This window comes from Ascaphus truei, chromosome 17 (assembly GCF_040206685.1).
Source record: "Ascaphus truei isolate aAscTru1 chromosome 17, aAscTru1.hap1, whole genome shotgun sequence".
NCBI classification, from domain to species: domain Eukaryota; kingdom Metazoa; phylum Chordata; class Amphibia; order Anura; family Ascaphidae; genus Ascaphus; species Ascaphus truei.
In genome coordinates, this window is record NC_134499.1 from 5,132,418 (window position 1) to 5,150,355 (window position 17,938).

At 46.1% G+C, this 17,938-nt stretch overlaps 2 protein-coding genes across 7 annotated transcripts in view; both read left to right on the forward strand.

The window, feature by feature from the left end:
* Nucleotides 1-17,938, forward strand: part of CBX7 (chromobox 7) — a 67,370-nt gene that overhangs the window by 21,557 nt on the left and 27,875 nt on the right. For 2 of the 3 annotated variants that reach the window (XR_012788512.1, XM_075573762.1), the window contains exon 6: nucleotides 6,924-7,088. Coding sequence is in view for 2 of the 3 variants with exons in the window: in XM_075573762.1 (XP_075429877.1) it covers nucleotides 6,924-7,084 (161 nt within the window). In the remaining variant the exon portion in view is untranslated. Of the gene's footprint in view, nucleotides 1-6,923; nucleotides 7,684-17,938 lie in introns of those variants that run through there. The other variant, XM_075573761.1, reaches the window with a different exon arrangement.
* LOC142467855 (uncharacterized) lies at nucleotides 7,740-14,227 on the forward strand. Of its 4 annotated transcripts, none has more exons than XM_075573759.1 (3): nucleotides 7,740-9,495; nucleotides 9,581-9,839; nucleotides 9,927-14,227. In XM_075573759.1, the coding sequence occupies exons 1-3, from the start codon at nucleotides 7,923-7,925 to the stop codon at nucleotides 10,033-10,035; spliced, it is 1,941 nt and encodes a 646-aa protein (XP_075429874.1). In that variant the 5' UTR covers nucleotides 7,740-7,922; the 3' UTR covers nucleotides 10,036-14,227. The 4 variants fall into 4 exon arrangements, with proteins under 4 accessions (XP_075429874.1, XP_075429875.1, XP_075429872.1 ...); XM_075573760.1 differs by having other exon boundaries at nucleotides 7,740-8,016; nucleotides 8,191-9,495; nucleotides 9,581-14,227; XM_075573757.1 differs by having other exon boundaries at nucleotides 7,741-9,495; nucleotides 9,581-14,227.

A 17,938-nucleotide genomic window follows, 5' to 3' on the forward strand; every position in this document is an offset into this window, starting at 1 on the left:
ACCCAGTCAGTAATCCCACACAGTCACCCAGTCAGTAATCCCACCCCCCCACAGTCACCCAGTCAGTAATCCCACCAGTCACACAGTCAGTAATCCCACCCCCCACCAGTCACACAGTCAGTCATCCCACCCCTCACCCAGTCACCCAGTCACCCAGTCAGTAATCTCACCCAGTCAGTAATCCCACCCAGTCAGTAATCCCACCCAGTCAGTAATCCCACCCAGTCAGTAATCCCACCCAGTCAGTAATCTCACCCAGTCAGTAATCTCACCCAGTCAGTAATCCCACCCAGTCAGTAATCCCACCCAGTCAGTAATCCCACCCAGTCACCCAGTCAGTAATCTCACCCAGTCAGTAATCCCACCCAGTTACCCAGTCAGTAACCTCACCCAGTCAGTAATCACACCCAGTCAGTAATCACACCCAGTCACCCAGTCAGTAATCTCACCCAGTCAGTAATCCCACCCAGTCAGTAATCTCACCCAGTCAGTAATCTCACCCAGTCAGTAATCCCACCCAGTCAGTAATCTCACCAGTCAGTAATCCCACCCAGTCACCCAGTCAGTAATCTCACCCAGTCAGTAATCCCACCCAGTTACCCAGTCAGTAATCTCACCCAGTCAGTAATCCCACCCAGTCACCCAGTCAGTAATCTCACCCAGTCAGTAATCACACCCAGTCACCCAGTCAGTAATCTCACCCAGTCAGTAATCCCACCCAGTCACCCAGTCAGTAATCCCACCCAGTTACCCAGTCAGTAACCTCACCCAGTCAGTAATCACACCCAGTCAGTAATCACACCCAGTCACCCAGTCAGTAATCTCACCCAGTCAGTAATCCCACCCAGTCACCCAGTCAGTAATCTCACCCAGTCAGTAATCCCACCCAGTCAGTAATCCCACCCAGTCACCCAGTCAGTAATCCCACCCAGTTACCCAGTCAGTAACCTCACCCAGTCAGTAATGACACCCAGTCAGTAATCACACCCAGTCACCCAGTCAGTAATCTCACCCAGTCAGTAATCCCACCCAGTCAGTAATCTCACCCAGTCAGTAATCCCACCCAGTCACCCAGTCAGTAATCTCACCCAGTCAGTAATCCCACCCAGTTACCCAGTCAGTAATCTCACCCAGTCAGTAATCCCACCCAGTCACCCAGTCAGTAATCTCACCCAGTCAGTAATCTCACCAGTCAGTAATCCCACCCAGTCACCCAGTCAGTAATCTCACCCAGTCAGTAATCCCACCCAGTTACCCAGTCAGTAATCTCACCCAGTCAGTAATCACACCCAGTCAGTAATCCCACCCAGTCACCCAGTCAGTAATCTCACCCAGTCAGTAATCCCACCCAGTCACCCAGTCAGTAATCTCACCCAGTCAGTAATCCCACCCAGTCACCCAGTCAGTAATCCCACCCAGTTACCCAGTCAGTAACCTCACCCAGTCAGTAATCACACCCAGTCAGTAATCACACCCAGTCACCCAGTCAGTAATCTCACCCAGTCAGTAATCCCACCCAGTCACCCAGTCAGTAATCTCACCCAGTCAGTAATCCCACCCAGTCACCCAGTCAGTAATCCCACCCAGTTACCCAGTCAGTAACCTCACCCAGTCAGTAATCACACCCAGTCAGTAATCACACCCAGTCACCCAGTCAGTAATCTCACCCAGTCAGTAATCCCACCCAGTCACCCAGTCAGTAATCTCACCCAGTCAGTAATCCCACCCAGTCACCCAGTCAGTAATCTCACCCAGTCAGTAATCCCACCCAGTTACCCAGTCAGTAATCTCACCCAGTCAGTAATCCCACCCAGTCACCCAGTCAGTAATCTCACCCAGTCAGTAATCTCACCCAGTCACCCAGTCAGTAATTCCACCCCCACCCCGTCACCCAGTCAGTAATTCCACCCCCACCCAGTCACCCAGTCAGTAATTCCACCCAGTCACCCAGTCAGTAATTCCACCCAGTTACCCAGTCAGTAACCTCAACCTCACACATATAACATTGCGGGTATGAGGGTACCTGGACATTGAGGGACTGCGGATCAGGTAAGATCCCAGGCGGGATTGCTGCTTTAGATATTGTGAAGAGGGGGCGTCCAGCCACTGGTGAATGGGTGCAGGAAAATAGTCACACACACACACACACACACACACACACACACACACACACACACACACACACACACACACACACACACACACACACACACACACACACACACACACACACACACACACACACACACACACACACACACGTAACAAGGAATAATTGTAGTAACGTATAAATGTAATACAATAAATAAACTTATGTCAAAAAAGAATGTTTTACTAGGAATTAACTTTAAAAAAATTTAAGTGGGGCTGGGGACGGAGCTAGGGGAGGGGCTGGGGGTGGAGCTAGGGGAGGGGCTGGGGGCGGGGCTAGGTGGCGAGTAGATTTTTTGGTTTGGCGAGTAGATTTTTGGGTAATTTGTCAAGCACTGTATATATATATATATATATATATACTTAGTTTAAAAAAAAGTGACAAAAACCCTCCACAGCAAAGCATATAGCAAATGTAAATACAACTGTATGCTCATTTGCATGCCTTAGGCAGGTCTGCAACCCCGCCTTTCATCATTATCACCCAGCACACAGCACTTCCACTGCAGCAAGGGATTCTGGGAAATGACATGCAAATGAGCACACAGTGCCACATTTTGCTTCAAAACAATTTTAAACATGGTTCCCTATAGGCTTAAGCTTGCTGCATGGTCACAGCTTTAAGCACACACAGCCAGGGTTAAGATGCATAGCCAGTAAACCCACCCATAGACGGCTGTTTCGACCTTCATGGGTCTCATCAGTGTGGGGTTGGTTGCATAGCCAGTGTATTTTATATATATATATATATATATATATATATATATATATATATATATATATATATATATATATATATATATATACAGTGCTTGACACAGCGGGAGAGTGCCAGAGGGGGGAGAGTGCCAGAGGGGGGGGGGGGTGTATCTCCAGACCCGCGCGCACAGTGGGAGAGTGCCGTAGGGGGGGGGGGCGGTATCTCCCGACCCGTGCGGACAGCGGGAGAGTGCCGGAGGGGGGGGGGGGGGGGGGGATGGTAAGGAGGAGCAGCAGCAGCAGACACACGCGCACACACCCTCCCCCCCATCATTACTTACCCGTGAAGAGAAGGAAGGGTGGTTTGAAGTCCTGGCAACTCCATCCCGCTCACAGCCAATCAGCTATCAGCTAAAGGGATTTTTTTTTTTTTCGAGCAGGGGATTTTTTTTTTTTTTCGAGCAGGGGATTTTATTTTGCAGAGTAGTGGAAAAGTTACTGGCCACGAGCCAATATCCGATCGCAGCTGGCGAGTTGGCGACCGGGTTTGTCGAGCACTGTATATATACATATATATACATATATATACATATATATATATATAGTTTCCTGAACCCCTTAACCAGTGTCTGGACGTCCCCGCTTCACAATATCTAAAGCAGCAATCCCACCTGGGATCTTACCTGATCCGCAGTCCCTCAATGTCCAGATACCTTCATTCCCACAATGTTATACATTGGAGGGGAGGTGTTCCTTACCTGTCTTCTGGGTTAGGGGGGGGTTCCGATGGTTCCTGTGTGAAGCTTGAGTCAGATCTGGAAGAAAGCAGTATAAGTTATTTTGGTGTAGTATAGGGCAGTTGAGATATACAGGGTAAATAAGATATCCAGATCCAGAGTGTGAGAGTGTGGGTGAGAGACAGAGAGTGTGGGTGAGAGACAGAGAGTGTGGGTGAGAGACAGAGAGAGTGGGTGAGAGACAGAGAGAGTGTGGGTGAGAGACAGACAGAGAGGGGAGAGAGATAGACAGAGAGGGGAGACAGACAGACAGAGAGGAGAGAGACACACACACACACACTCCCATATACACACACACTCCCATATACACACACACTCCCATATACACACACACACACACACACTCCCATATACACACACTCCCATATACACACACACACCCACACACACACACACACCCATATACACACACACACCCATACACACACACACACACACTCCCATATACACACACACACACACACACACACACACACACACACACTCCCATATACACACACACACACACACACACACACACACTCCCATATACACGCACACACACCCATATACACACACACACTCCCATATACACACACACACACACACACACACACTCCCATATACACACACACACACACACACTCCCATATACACACACACACGCTCCCATATACACACACACTCATATACACACACACACTCCCATATGTACACACACACTCCCATATACACACACACACACTCCCATATACACACACACTCCCATACACACACACACACACACACACTCCCATATACACACACACACTCCCATATACACACACACACCCACACACACACACACACACACACACCCATATACACACACACACACCCATACACACACACACACACACACATACTCCCATATACACACACACTCCCATATACACACACACACACACACACACACTCCCATATACACGCACACACACCCATATACACACACACACACACACTCCCATATACACACACACACTCCCATATACACACACACACACACACACACACACACACACACACTCCCATATACACACACACACACACACTCCCATATACACACACACACGCTCCCATATACACACACACTCATATACACACACACACACACCCATATACACACACACACTCCCATATATATACACACACACACTCCCATATACACACACACACTCCCATATACACACACACACTCCCATATACACACACACACTCCCATATACACACACACTCCCATACACACACACACACACACACACACACACACTCCCATATACACACACACTCATATACACACACACTCCCATATACACACACACACTCCCATATACACACACACACTCCCATATACACACACACACTCCCATATACACACACACTCCCATATACACACACTCACTCCCATATACACACACTCACTTCCATATACACACACACTCACTTCCATATACACACACAGTCACTCCCATACACACACACACACACTCCCATATACACACACACTCACTCCCATATACACACACACACACTCCCATATACACACACACACTCACTCCCATATACACACTCCCATACACACACACACACCCATATACACACCCATATACACACACACCCATATACACACACACACACACACATACATTCCCATATACACACACACATACATTCCCATATACACACACACACACATTCTCTCCCATATATATGTACACACACACACACACTCTCTCTCTCACTCTACACACGGGGGGGGGTCGGAAGAGAGGAAAACCCGCGACCAGCACCACCACGCTACCCCCCATCCCCTGCGGGGGCATGAAGCTATTGGGCGGGCCAGCCGGCACTCCTCCCCCCCCCCTCCCCCATACCTCACTCGGCGTAGTGGAAGCTTTGGGGAGGCAGGGTGGGTTGGAGGCACGTGGCAAGGTGTTCCCCAGCGGGCGCCCCAGGGGACAGTCAGCCCCGCCATGGCCGCCACTGCCCTGCTCCCCTCGCCGGCATGTCCCGCAGTGCCAAGCCAAGCAGCTTTGCAGGCTGCTTCTTCCCCCCAGCCCGTGGCGGCATGAAGCTCGTGGGGGGGGCAGGCCGACATCTCCCCCCTCACCTCATGCGGCGGCTGCGCCGTCATGAAGCTAGCTGGCGGGCATATTTTACGTTTTTGGGAGACGGGTGGGAGGGAGGCACGTGGCGAGGGCCCCCCGCGTACGCAAACCGGGCTGCAGCAGTGGGGACCTCCCGCCCCGGGCAGCGATCGGCTCATATAGAGCCTGGCCGCGCGCCCACAAAGCTTGGGAGCGCGCGCCAATCAGCTGTCAGGTAGGGGAGTTTTTTTTTGTTTTTTTTAGCGCGAGCAGGGAAAATTTCAGCGCGAAATTTAAAAAAACACTTGTGCTGCTTGGGCCAATATTTACTCGCCCGGAGGTTAAATCCACTCGCCCCGGGCGTGTAAATGTATAGCATTGTCGAACACTGTATATATATATATATATATATATATATATATATATATATATATACATATATATATATATATATATATATATATATACATATACATACACACACACACACACGGTTAAACATGCTACGGCTAAGTATTAAAATAGTGAATTAAAGGCAATGGCAAGCTTAATAGGATAAGTATAGGACAAGTATGAATGTGTTTAAATAATTTATTAGAGGTCTATGGTTTCCAAATTAGTATTTGTACAATGCTTAACTAATCTTCTGGTGTTAAGACTGCCGTTCAATCCTCATATACTGGTAAATAGACGTTTTTTCTTTTGCTCTTTGTTAGCAAATTAATTATAAAGTTATCATTAGCCAAATATACAGGTAGATTATAAATACAATTCATCAAAAAAAGGAAACATTGATTTTTCACAAGATACAAATAAATTGCATTGTTACATTCATCTTTATTTGGAAAACGACATAACTTATACAATGTTTTAAAACAAATCTTCATTAACGTGCCCACTAAGTGGGATTACTCCTTTTAAACTTTACAGTGCCGGATTGACGTACCTGGAACGCCAGGCGCCCTTACAACGTTCTAGGTGTGTCATGGGCAATCTAGGGGGGATCCGGCTGACCGTTCCAATGTAGCGGCCATCTTGATCACGTGATGTGGTAGTACCAGGGGCCTGGTGGATCTCTGGTACTACCGGACCCTGGCATTGTAATGCTTAATGGATGTCCCCCCTCCCCTTGGCTGCTTAACGATGTTGAATCCATCTTGTCTCGTTACAGATGACTCGAAAGCAGCTACTCCACCGCTTTGGATTCCTGTTCTCACCAGGCCCAGCGAGGTCACCGTCACTGACATCACCACAAACTCCCTCACGGTGACTTTCCGTGAGGCCCAGTCGGCGGAAGGATTTTTCCGAGACCGTGGCGGCGACGACTGCTAGTTAGGTGCCCACTTCGCCACCGTCCGTATCTTTCTATTTTATTCCTCTTCTCACCCCCTTCCGAAAAATGAGTTTTAAAAGCAGGGAAGAAGCACAAAGACGAGGGGGACAATGTAAAGGAAATATGAACCCCTTCCCTCTCGGAATGGCCTGCGTAGGAGTGCAGAGCCTTGCGCCTGTTTTAGGAAAAGTGGGAACTTTCCCAGGGTACTTCAGGGCTGACTCCGCAAAAAAAAAAAAGGTGTTGACTCGCTCAGAGCAGCATCCTGTATTAATAATTCTGAAGGGGTCCAGTCCACGTCCCCGAGAAGTTCTAGCAAAAGAGGCCTATATAATGATTTATCGCATTAGGCGGTAACCACAAAAAGATGGGGTTATTTAGGCTAAAATCACAGTTTATTCAGGTTCTCCAACAGTCACACCGTGTAATCACCTTTAGATGCTAGTTTCTCTGCCCCCCATGTTTTACACTTTATCTAATCGCTTCCCCAAGGGTTTCGGGTCAAAGTTTTCAAAGTGGCAGCAGATAATAGCTTTTGTTCTTGAAGGCAGTCTATAAATTGTGTGTGTGTGTGAGAGAATATGTGTATGTATGTGATATATATATATATATATATATATATATATATATATATATATATATATATATATATATATATAATCTTCTTCAGCCCTTGTCTCCCCACAGCTGGATGAAGTCTCCCTAATGATCTTCCACAATTTTTTCTGTTTTTGTTTCTAATGTTTTCCGTGCTGGAACTGCCAGAAATTGCAATGTGATTGCTGCTGTGGCACATGGCATTATGAGTCTCCCGTACTCACACTGTATGCTATACTAATGACGGGTATATTTGCACTCCTACCACATCCTGTACTAATTGCAGATATCTTAGCTGTGCACACACAGCACCCTGTACTAACCACACTTGCAGGTATATTTGCACTCATACAGCACCCTGTACTAATTGCAGATATCCTAGCTGTGCACACACAGCGCCCTGTACTAACCACACTTGCAGGTATATTTGCACTCATACAGCACCCTGTACTAATTGCAGATATCTTAGCTGTGCACACACAGCACACTGTACTAACCACACTTGCAGGTATATTTGCACTCATACAGCACCCTGTACTAATTGCAGATATCTTAGCTGTGCACACACAGCACCCTGTACTAACCACACTTGCAGGTATATTTGCACTCATACAGCACCCTGTACTAATTGCAGATATCTTAGCTGTGCACACACAGCACCCTGTACTAACCACACTTGCAGGTATATTTGCACTCATACAGCACCCTGTACTAATTGCAGATATCTTAGCTGTGCACACACAGCACCCTGTACTAACTACACTTGCAGGTATATTTGCACTCATACAGCACCCTGTACTAATTGCAGATATCTTAGCTGTGCACACACAGCACCCTGTACTAACCACACTTGCAGGTATATTTGCACTCATACAGCACCCTGTACTAATTGCAGATATCCTAGCTGTGCACACACAGCGCCCTGTACTAACCACACTTGCAGGTATATTTGCACTCATACAGCACCCTGTACTAATTGCAGATAGCTTAGCTGTGCACACACAGCACCCTGTACTAACCACACTTGCAGGTATATTTGCACTCATACAGCACCCTGTACTAATTGCAGATATCTTAGCTGTGCACACACAACACCCTGTACTAACCACACTTGCAGGTATATTTGCACTCATACAGCACCCTGTACTAATTGCAGATATCTTAGCTGTGCACACACAGCACCCTGTACTAACCACACTTGCAGGTATATTTGCACTCATACAGCACCCTGTACTAATTGCAGATATCTTAGCTGTGCACACACAGCACCCTGTACTAACCACACTTGCAGGTATATTTGCACTCATACAGCACCCTGTACTAATTGCAGATATCTTAGCTGTTCACACACAGCACCCTGTACTAACCACACTTGCAGGTATATTTGCACTCATACAGCACCCTGTACTAATTGCAGATATCTTAGCTGTGCACACACAGCACCCTGTACTAACCACACTTGCAGGTATATTTGCACTCATACAGCACCCTGTACTAATTGCAGATATCTTAGCTGTGCACACACAGCACCCTGTACTAACCACACTTGCAGGTATATTTGCACTCATACAGCACCCTGTACTAATTGCAGATATCTTAGCTGTGCACACACAGCACCCTGTACTAACCACACTTGCAGGTATATTTGCACTCATACAGCACCCTGTACTAATTGCAGATATCTTAGCTGTGCACACACAGTACCATGTACTAACCACACTTGCAGGTATATTTGCACTCATACAGCACCCTGTACTAATTGCAGATATCTTAGCTGTGCACACACAGCACCCTGTACTAACCACACTTGCAGGTATATTTGCACTCATACAGCACCCTGTACTAGTTGCAGATATCTTAGCTGTGCACACACCACCCTGTACTAATCACACTTGCAGGTATATTTGCACTCATACAGCACCCTGTACTAATTGCAGATATCTTAGCTGTGCACACACAGTACCATGTACTAACCACACTTGCAGGTATATTTGCACTCATACAGCACCCTGTACTAATTGCAGATATCTTAGCTGTGCACACACAGCACCCTGTACTAACCACACTTGCAGGTATATTTGCATTCATACAGCACCCTGTACTAGTTGCAGATATCTTAGCTGTGCACACACCACCCTGTACTAATCACACTTGCAGGTATATTTGCACGCACACAGCACCCTGTACTAATTGCAGATATCTTATCTGTGCACACACAGCACCCTGTACTAACCACACTTGCAGGTATATTTGCACGCACACAGCACCCTGTACTAATTGCAGGTCTTATCGTCACACTCCCTTCGCATGCTGTGCTGACTTCCTGCTTTCCAAGTCGTACCTTTTATACTAGTACGGTATTGTACACGAATCGCTTTTATCCCAGCGTGCTTTAACTGTTCCCTGTACTAATGACAGGACCGCCTGCACTGGCACCGCATCCTATAATAATCCCAGTTGTACACCTCGCTGGCACCACGTTCCGAGCCGTCATGCCCCCCCCGGGATGCATATGCTGTGCTCACACTTGGACTGCTCTGCATCTCTGTCTCTCTTCAAAACGTGTCTATGTATAGTGTGAATTCAGTCGCGGAGTTAGTCTGAGGGAAACCACAAGAACAGCGCTAATTCACTAACGATTCACAATACGCACACAGCTTTCGGAGGGACGGAGACAACAGGAAGCGAAAATCCACCAGTGTTTGCGACTGTAAGAATATTTCGCCTCTTTCTGCCCCTCCTTGCTGACCCTACATTTTCCTCAGCTGCAGTAACGCCACAGTCCCCCATTTTGATCCGGAAAGGGACAATTAGCCGTGGCCCTTCCCCCCCTGAGATAGGGTTAGGGGTTCAGGGAATGATTAGGGCAGTGATTCCCAACCAGGGTTCCGGGAAACCGTGGGGCTCCTTGAAGCAGTCTCAGGGGTTCCTCCTACGGACCACAGACGCCCCCATGGGGGTGGGGTTTTTTGGTATGTATTTTGTAGGGTGGATTGAGAGAGAGTGGGGTAATTGATGGAAGGTAGGGGCGAATGAGAGAAGAGAGGGGGACAGGAGGGAGTGAGGAAAAGAGGGAGTAAGAGTGAGACGCAAGGGATAAATACATGCGAGGCGGAGGGGGGAGAGTGAGTGAGACGGAGGGGAGAGAAATACATGGGTAGAGGGTGGGAAATAGAGGTGGCTCGTGAGGTGTGAAATGTTGTGACTGACCCCTGTCGAGCCTAATATGTGTCAGCCAGATAGGGGTTCCCCAAGATTTTTCGAAATACTTCAAGGGTTCCTCCAAACAACAAAGGTTGTGAATCACTGGATATGGGGTTGGGATTTTTAAGTTTACCTGTGGCGCCGAACTAGCGTTCATAATGGCCACCGCGAATTGTCCTGGGTGCCATTTAATCCCTGAATCACTGGATTCTCATATTAAAACACCTGGGCCCAGATTCACAAAACGGTGCTACGTGTTAGCACACCTTTACTTATTCACACGGATGGGAGTAAAGGCGTGCAAAGGCTTAGCACCCTTTCTGTGGGTCTGCGTTTTTATAATGATATTTTTGGGAGGAAAAGCATGGTTATACTCTGTACTGCTTTATTATGATTGTCTATCATCTTTCACTTGTATGGCGCCAACGTATTCCGCAGCGCAGTATGATGCGATGAAGGGAGGACAATAACATTGTATGGCAAACGAGTACGTATGTGTTGAGACAAACTGAGACTAGGGAAGAGGTCCCCTGCCCCAAGGAGCTAACAATCTAAAAGGATGGAATGTGGTCAGATAATTCTCGGGGTGAGCGGTACAGTTCACGTTTGGTTGAACCCCTTTGTTAAGATATTAACGCAGAGGTTGTGCGCAAAGGCTCCGTTCTTGCAGTCGGAACCAAAATATGCAATATGTCAGGGAGTGGCCAACTCCAGCCCTCAAGGGCAACCAACAGGACAGGTTTTCAGGATATCCCACCGTCAAGCACAAGTAGTGCAGTCGTTGACTGAGCCACTGATTGAGAAACCTGTGCTGAAGCAGGGATATCCTGAAAACCTGACCAGTTGGGGGCCCTTGATGACTGACTGCAGTTGGCCACTCCTGGTATAGGTGAACACAGGGTACAAATGCAAGAATGCTACAGAGAGAATTCAGATGGATGTCTGATACGCACTTTATAATGCACTAGGGTATGGGAATTATATGAGCAACTTAATTATTATTTATGAATGTATTGATAAAACACTGTTTTTGTAGAGGAACACCACTTTGCGTGATGCATAGAAATAAGGGCATGTCTTAAAGGTGCAATCTTCTCTGCTCTTAACTTTATATTTGTTCTTTTACATGCTGTAGCTTTTGAAAGGATAACTGCAGCCTCCACCAAAACTTCCTTGGACTTTTCTAAGCCAGATAAATCCCCTCTGAAATCTTCCAGGGATAGAACAAGATGGCAGAGAAAATCCGATGTAGCTTTTTCTTAATTATTATTCCAGTCTGATGGTGTCACTGCCTTCACTTGGAAGGGAGAGCCAATCGGCAGTGAGGATGGGCCGAGTAGAGGATTCTGGGAGAGGAAGTAGGAACAAGAGTCTCTCCTTCCCAGATAGTAACTTGTAACTGATGGCTCTTTCTTGGGTTTAGCTGCAAGGTTGATTTTGGGCTGCGATTGCACCTTTAAAATGATCTAAGACCCCCGTCTCACGTGGCAAGATCTATGACATATTTAACAGGGAAAGCATTGAGACATTGTATTACCAGGGCTGCTATTCTTTTTGTTTTTTTTCCGTTTGGTTTTTAAATGTGTTAAACCGTTTTTCAGATGTATTCCTAAAAGCCCAACTCATGGGAGGACTTAGCGGCCTAAATTCACTCAAAGTCGATATTGCGATATTTCCCCAATTGACGCTGTATTCACACAAATGTTAACGTTTCAGCGCTACTGCATAATGTAACGCGGTGGGCTAAATTGAGCGCCAGTTTCACTAATAAGCAGGCAAATAAGTAGGCGTCGCCTAATTACGTATGCAAGGGCGATAAATTGAACGACGGAATTGCAAACGAGTAATTAAAGCCAAATGACTTATTCACATGCTGTTCACTACACTCTGATACCTGAAGATATTGGGCCACTGCCACATAACAGCGCCCCTGCTTATCCACCGACCCCAGGCCGGTGTTAGGCCTGTAATGGCCAATATATACATAGGCGAGATCAGTCAAGCCAACCTAGGGTAGGTGATAAAAATGCATAATAACATGTTGGTATATTATTAACCGCTTAGTAGGCCAAGTGGCCAGATAGTCGCCGTCAACCCAGCTGCCTACTAAAGGCTTGGCTGTCAGGCTTTCTCTATTTTATTGGCAGGCATCAAAGGGGTTAAATAACCTTCTGCCATAGGCTTTTGTAGGAAATCCTATTGCCTAACCCTGGGATTTCCAACCTTTTTTTGGTTATGTAACCCTAAGTGCAATTCTGAGGAAACCCCAACCTTCTCTAATAGCGCGTCTGAGATCAAATTCATTGTAAGGAACCCCAACCCTCTCTAATAGCGCGTCTGAGATCAGATGCATTGTAAGGAACCCCAACCCTCTCTAATAGCGCGTCTGAGATCAGATGCATTGTGAGGAACCCCAACCCTCTCTAATAGCGCGTCTGAGATCAGATGCATTGTAAGGATCCCCAACCCTCTCTAATAGCGCGTCTGAGATCAGATGCATTGTAAGGAACCCCAACCCTCTCTAATAGCGCGCCTGAGACTAAATGCATTGAAAATGTTACTTTATTTGATACAATTTTCAAATGACCAGAAAATTACAGGGAACCCTTTAGGGATGCCCGGGGAAACCAAGGGTTTCTAGGAACCCTGGTTGAAAAACACTGACCTAACCTTATGATGAAAAATGTGATCCCTAACCCCTCCACAGTTCAGTCGTTGGCTGATTCCTGCGCGTTACCACATATTCATATCGCCATGATGACTTCCCCGTGACTATGGCGGTAGAAATTATCAGTAAAATCCCATTTCTTTTATAGCGCCAACATGTGATGCAGCGATATCGGCGTTGAGTGAATCTAGCCCTGTGGGCCACAAAATACAATACAAACCGCTTTCTTTAGGGGCTTAGAGATTGGATTTAGGTAATGTAGGAACAGCCGAGCTATACAGTAAAGCATTAGAAAATGTCAAGGGGGGGGTTGGCATATTTAAGAGGTCCCGCAGAATGCAAGTGTACCTGAGGGAAGTATGTGATTAGGATGAAAATGGACAGGGGATTTTGTAAAATACAACTATTGTCACCATCTTAATGGGATTGAGGCTTTAAAGAAACTCACTAAACCGCGTTGCTGCAGAGAGCCTGTAATGCATCCACTACCTTATTCTGCAATCATTTCAAGAACCTTCCGCAAAGTAGTGGGGACTTTTTGGATTGTGAAGCAGGGTGTCAATGGTACAGGGTTTATATTTGAGAATTAAACGGCCAATAATCAAAATATAACAGTGCATCGGCCATTGTAATATCCTGCAACATTAAATAGCTGCTAAACTGGGGGGGGGGGGGGGGGCGGGGGGAGAGGAGGGATTTCCAGTGGCAAACCCAAGGAAGTCTTTGGAAGTCCTCCAGATTTTAGGAAAGGTAATAACAAAACAAAATGAAATAATAACGTTGTTGATGAGGTGTTTTATACCTGTTTGTAAAACAAAAATCCTGGCAGCAGCTTTGCTAATAACCTTACGCTGGGAGAGTGAGGGGTGTCGCCATGTTTTACACCTAGACATGCTCCTTGCTTGCGGCTCCGTGTCCTACCAGAGGCCTAGCTCTGCCTCTGACTTGCTGCATGGGTATAGGCCAGGGGTGACCAACTCCAGTTCTCAAGGGCCACCAACAGGTCAGGTTTTCAGGATATCCCTGCTTCAGCACAGGTTGAGACACCAGTGCTGAAGCACGGATAGCCAGAAAAACCTGGCCTGTTGGCGGCCCTTGAGGACTGGAGTCGGCCACCCCTGGTAAAGGGGAAACAAAAGGGCCAGATCACAGCGTGGGGGAACCTCCTAATGCCCCCTCACAGCGCCCCCCTCCCCCTGCCACTCCTCTATCCCATACTTCCTGCGGCTGCTGAAAGCGGCTCCCCCATTCTCGCATCTATCATCCTTTTTGAAGGTGCCATATATTGAGGGTGAGGCCGCATGATTGCACCCGTTATGTACAAATATATACACTGCCAGCGTCGGGATATATAGTCCGAAGTGGCCGATTTCTAGCCAAAAATTCCAGTTGACTTCAATAGGGATTTTCGGCCGAAAAATCGACCCGAACCCGGGATTTGGACTTGACCCCGCGGTCTCCTTTGGCCATTACTGTGCCCTCCGTGAGTTGGTCCGCTCACATTGTTTTCTGTATAGGGCTTCCATACGGCGCCTGTTATCGGGACGGTGCATCCCTCCGGTCTATCAAATTCTGTTGCTTTTCGGAAGATTAAAGGTGTTATTTATTACACGGCGATAACATTAGGTGAGCGAGAAACCTCGAATACTCCTCAAAAAAAAAAAGGTTCGGACAATTACAAAATTGTCGTTAGACGTAATTGAATTCTCATTTGGTAAAAAGACTATGTAGAGAGGAGGAGGGAGTACGGGGGGGGTGGGAGGGGGAGGAGGGAGTACGGGGGTGGGAGGGGGAGGAGGGAGTACGGGGGGTGGGAGGGGGAGGAGGGAGTACGGGGGGTGGGAGGGGGAGGATGGGGGAGTTTTTTTTTCTTAATTTAATTTTTTTTATATATACTGTATGGAAAACAAATACACAAATATTGCGCTCCTCCCAAATTGGCTTTCAATTTATTAGTGAGATTCAGGGGGGGTGGGGGGTGGGGTTATAAACTGAAGAAAAAGAACACACTGTACATGTCCAGAGTTATTCCGCGTAAAAGAGAGATGTTTTTAAAAAATTTAAATAAATACAACCTATATTATTTATTGCATCTATTACGCAGCAGTTCATGGACATGGGGGGAGAGATCGTCTGACCAGTTGAACGTGTTGCACTGTATAATGATGCCAAGTATCTTCATACACTTCCAAATGTCATGTTCCTGGTTCTTTTAACAGAGAGTATCATTGAATGGTACCAGTTTAAAGAGCACGCTGTGATTAAACTTCTGGCATCATAGTCTGCGGTGTGTGGATCTGCTCAGTATTGCCGTATGCAGTACAGTTTACAGTGTATTTTTAGGGGTATCGGACAAAAAACTGTGGCTGCAGTCCCTTCGATACCAGAAAAAACGTAAAAACTGACAAATTCCGTGAGGTGTCCCCGTATTTCACAATAAGAACTGTTATTTTAAGCATTCTTTAGCGACGCCACCTAGTGGCCAAACCTTTCTTGCGACCTGACGGCTAAGCCAATTAGGCAACAAGTTTCTAGGCTTCTGGTTTTTCAACGCTGTCCTAACAAAAAAAATACACAACTGATCTTTACCACTGACCAGTGACTGGACAGACCTGGAAAATGCATGAGAATGGCATTCACATGTGTAGAGTGCTGCAAGGTTTTTCCCTGTGCGGTGTTGTGCAGATGTATGAAGACATTTTGCAAGAACGCCAAACATTTGGGGAGAATTGCCGGTAACATTCGCAAAGTCGAGAAACCTTCCTCCTGTATTTAAAAAAAAAATAAAAAAATTTAGTTGAGAAAATCTCGACGTGTAGCAAAAATCTCCAAATTTGCTAAAGTCGCCCCCAAAAAACGTGAGGGTGAAACGCGATTGTTGAGGAATGCACGAACGTTGACCAAGTTAAAGATGTCTGTGGATGTTCTGCACGTCTGTGAATCTCTCGCTGGTTCATTGTCCATAACGTGGTCTGGTTGGGGTAACTGAAGATAAGATAGGGTTGAAAAACACTTTTCTAGGCCTTTAGTAGGATATGTTAACAATCAGATCACAGAAATAAGAGCGTTATGTGTTAAGCTGCTGTTTAAAACAAATCATTATTAATGGGACGGTAATACATTGTATAACCCCATGATGTCTAGCCATTTGATAGGTTTTTTTTCATGTGTTTTTATAAATGTTTTGTTTCATTTGGTAACCGTGGAAAAGTCAGAATTGTAGCTACACCCTTTTTTTTTTTTTTTTTTTTTTAAGGCCGCAAAGTGTTAAATAAATCTAAATATCCACTGCGGCAGCTGTACCAAATTCAAATAAGATGACATTATTCTGATGTTTAATATTGTCAGAGACGTCAGGAGGCGGCCATCTTAGATTGGGGATTTCCTGACTCCTTCGCAAAGATATCTGATATATTTTGTATTTTTGGTCGTGAAGCTAATTAAGTGTGTGTGTTTATATACTTAATTATAACACCTTGGGGTTTGACAGTTTTAAAGGGGTGCAGCTTGCTTTTAACCACTTTGCTGCCAGCGGGGCCTGCTAAGCATTGTGCATGGCCGCCCCCTCTGGTAGCGGAAGCGTTAACTGTGTTTTATTGTGAAGGATCCTGGGAGTCGTCGTGTTCTCTTGCTCTAATTCACAGATGATTATGCATAGAGGTCTCTAAGACAAATTGAATGTACTTTCGGGCTTTCCAGGCTGGATTAACACATTTTAGTAAAGTGTTTAAAATCTACTTCCATCTTCGTATTTTTGCTAAATAGATTTGTTTTTGACAATCAACAAAAATATCCAGATGACATATTTTTTTATGATTTATTTGTTACATTCAAAACTACCATAAAATCAGACGGACAACAAAACCAAAACCTGAAAACATTTCCAGCAGGGGTGGCCAACTCCAGTCCTCCAGGGCCACCAACAGGTCAGGTTTTCAGGACATCCCTGCTTCAGCACAGGTGGCTCAGAGGCTCAGTCTTTGACTGGGCCTCCGATTGAGCCACCTGTGCTGAAGATGGGAAAACCTGACCTGTTGGTGGCCCTTGAGGACTGGAGTTGGTCACCCCCTGCGTTAGAGGCGAAAAACAAAACCTTTGGCTATATCTACCTTCAACTAACCATAAATGTTTCCCATGGGGAAGATGTATTAGTGTTTAAGCGGTTTCATTACATTTGCAATAATGGGAGCAAAATAATGTACGTGAACACTGCCTTTGCAAATGTAAGGGTGACTAGGTATCGAAATGAATTTTTTAATTTGTTCAATAGGAATGTTTAGCTATTAATAAGGGGATGAGGTATCTCCACAATGAAGGCCGATAACGAGTACCTTTTTGGGGGGGGGGGAGGGGAGAGGAGGAGGAGAAGTAGAGAAATAGAGAT

Excerpts from the sequence above, each read along its gene's own strand:
- LOC142467855 (XM_075573757.1), top strand. The coding sequence starts at position 7,923 with ATGACGGGTATATTTGCACTCCTACCACATCCTGTACTAATTGCAGAT. Across the intron at positions 9,496-9,580 it reads TGTACTAACCACACTTGCAG|GTATATTTGCACTCATACAG; the intron begins GTATATTTGCAC and ends TCACACTTGCAG.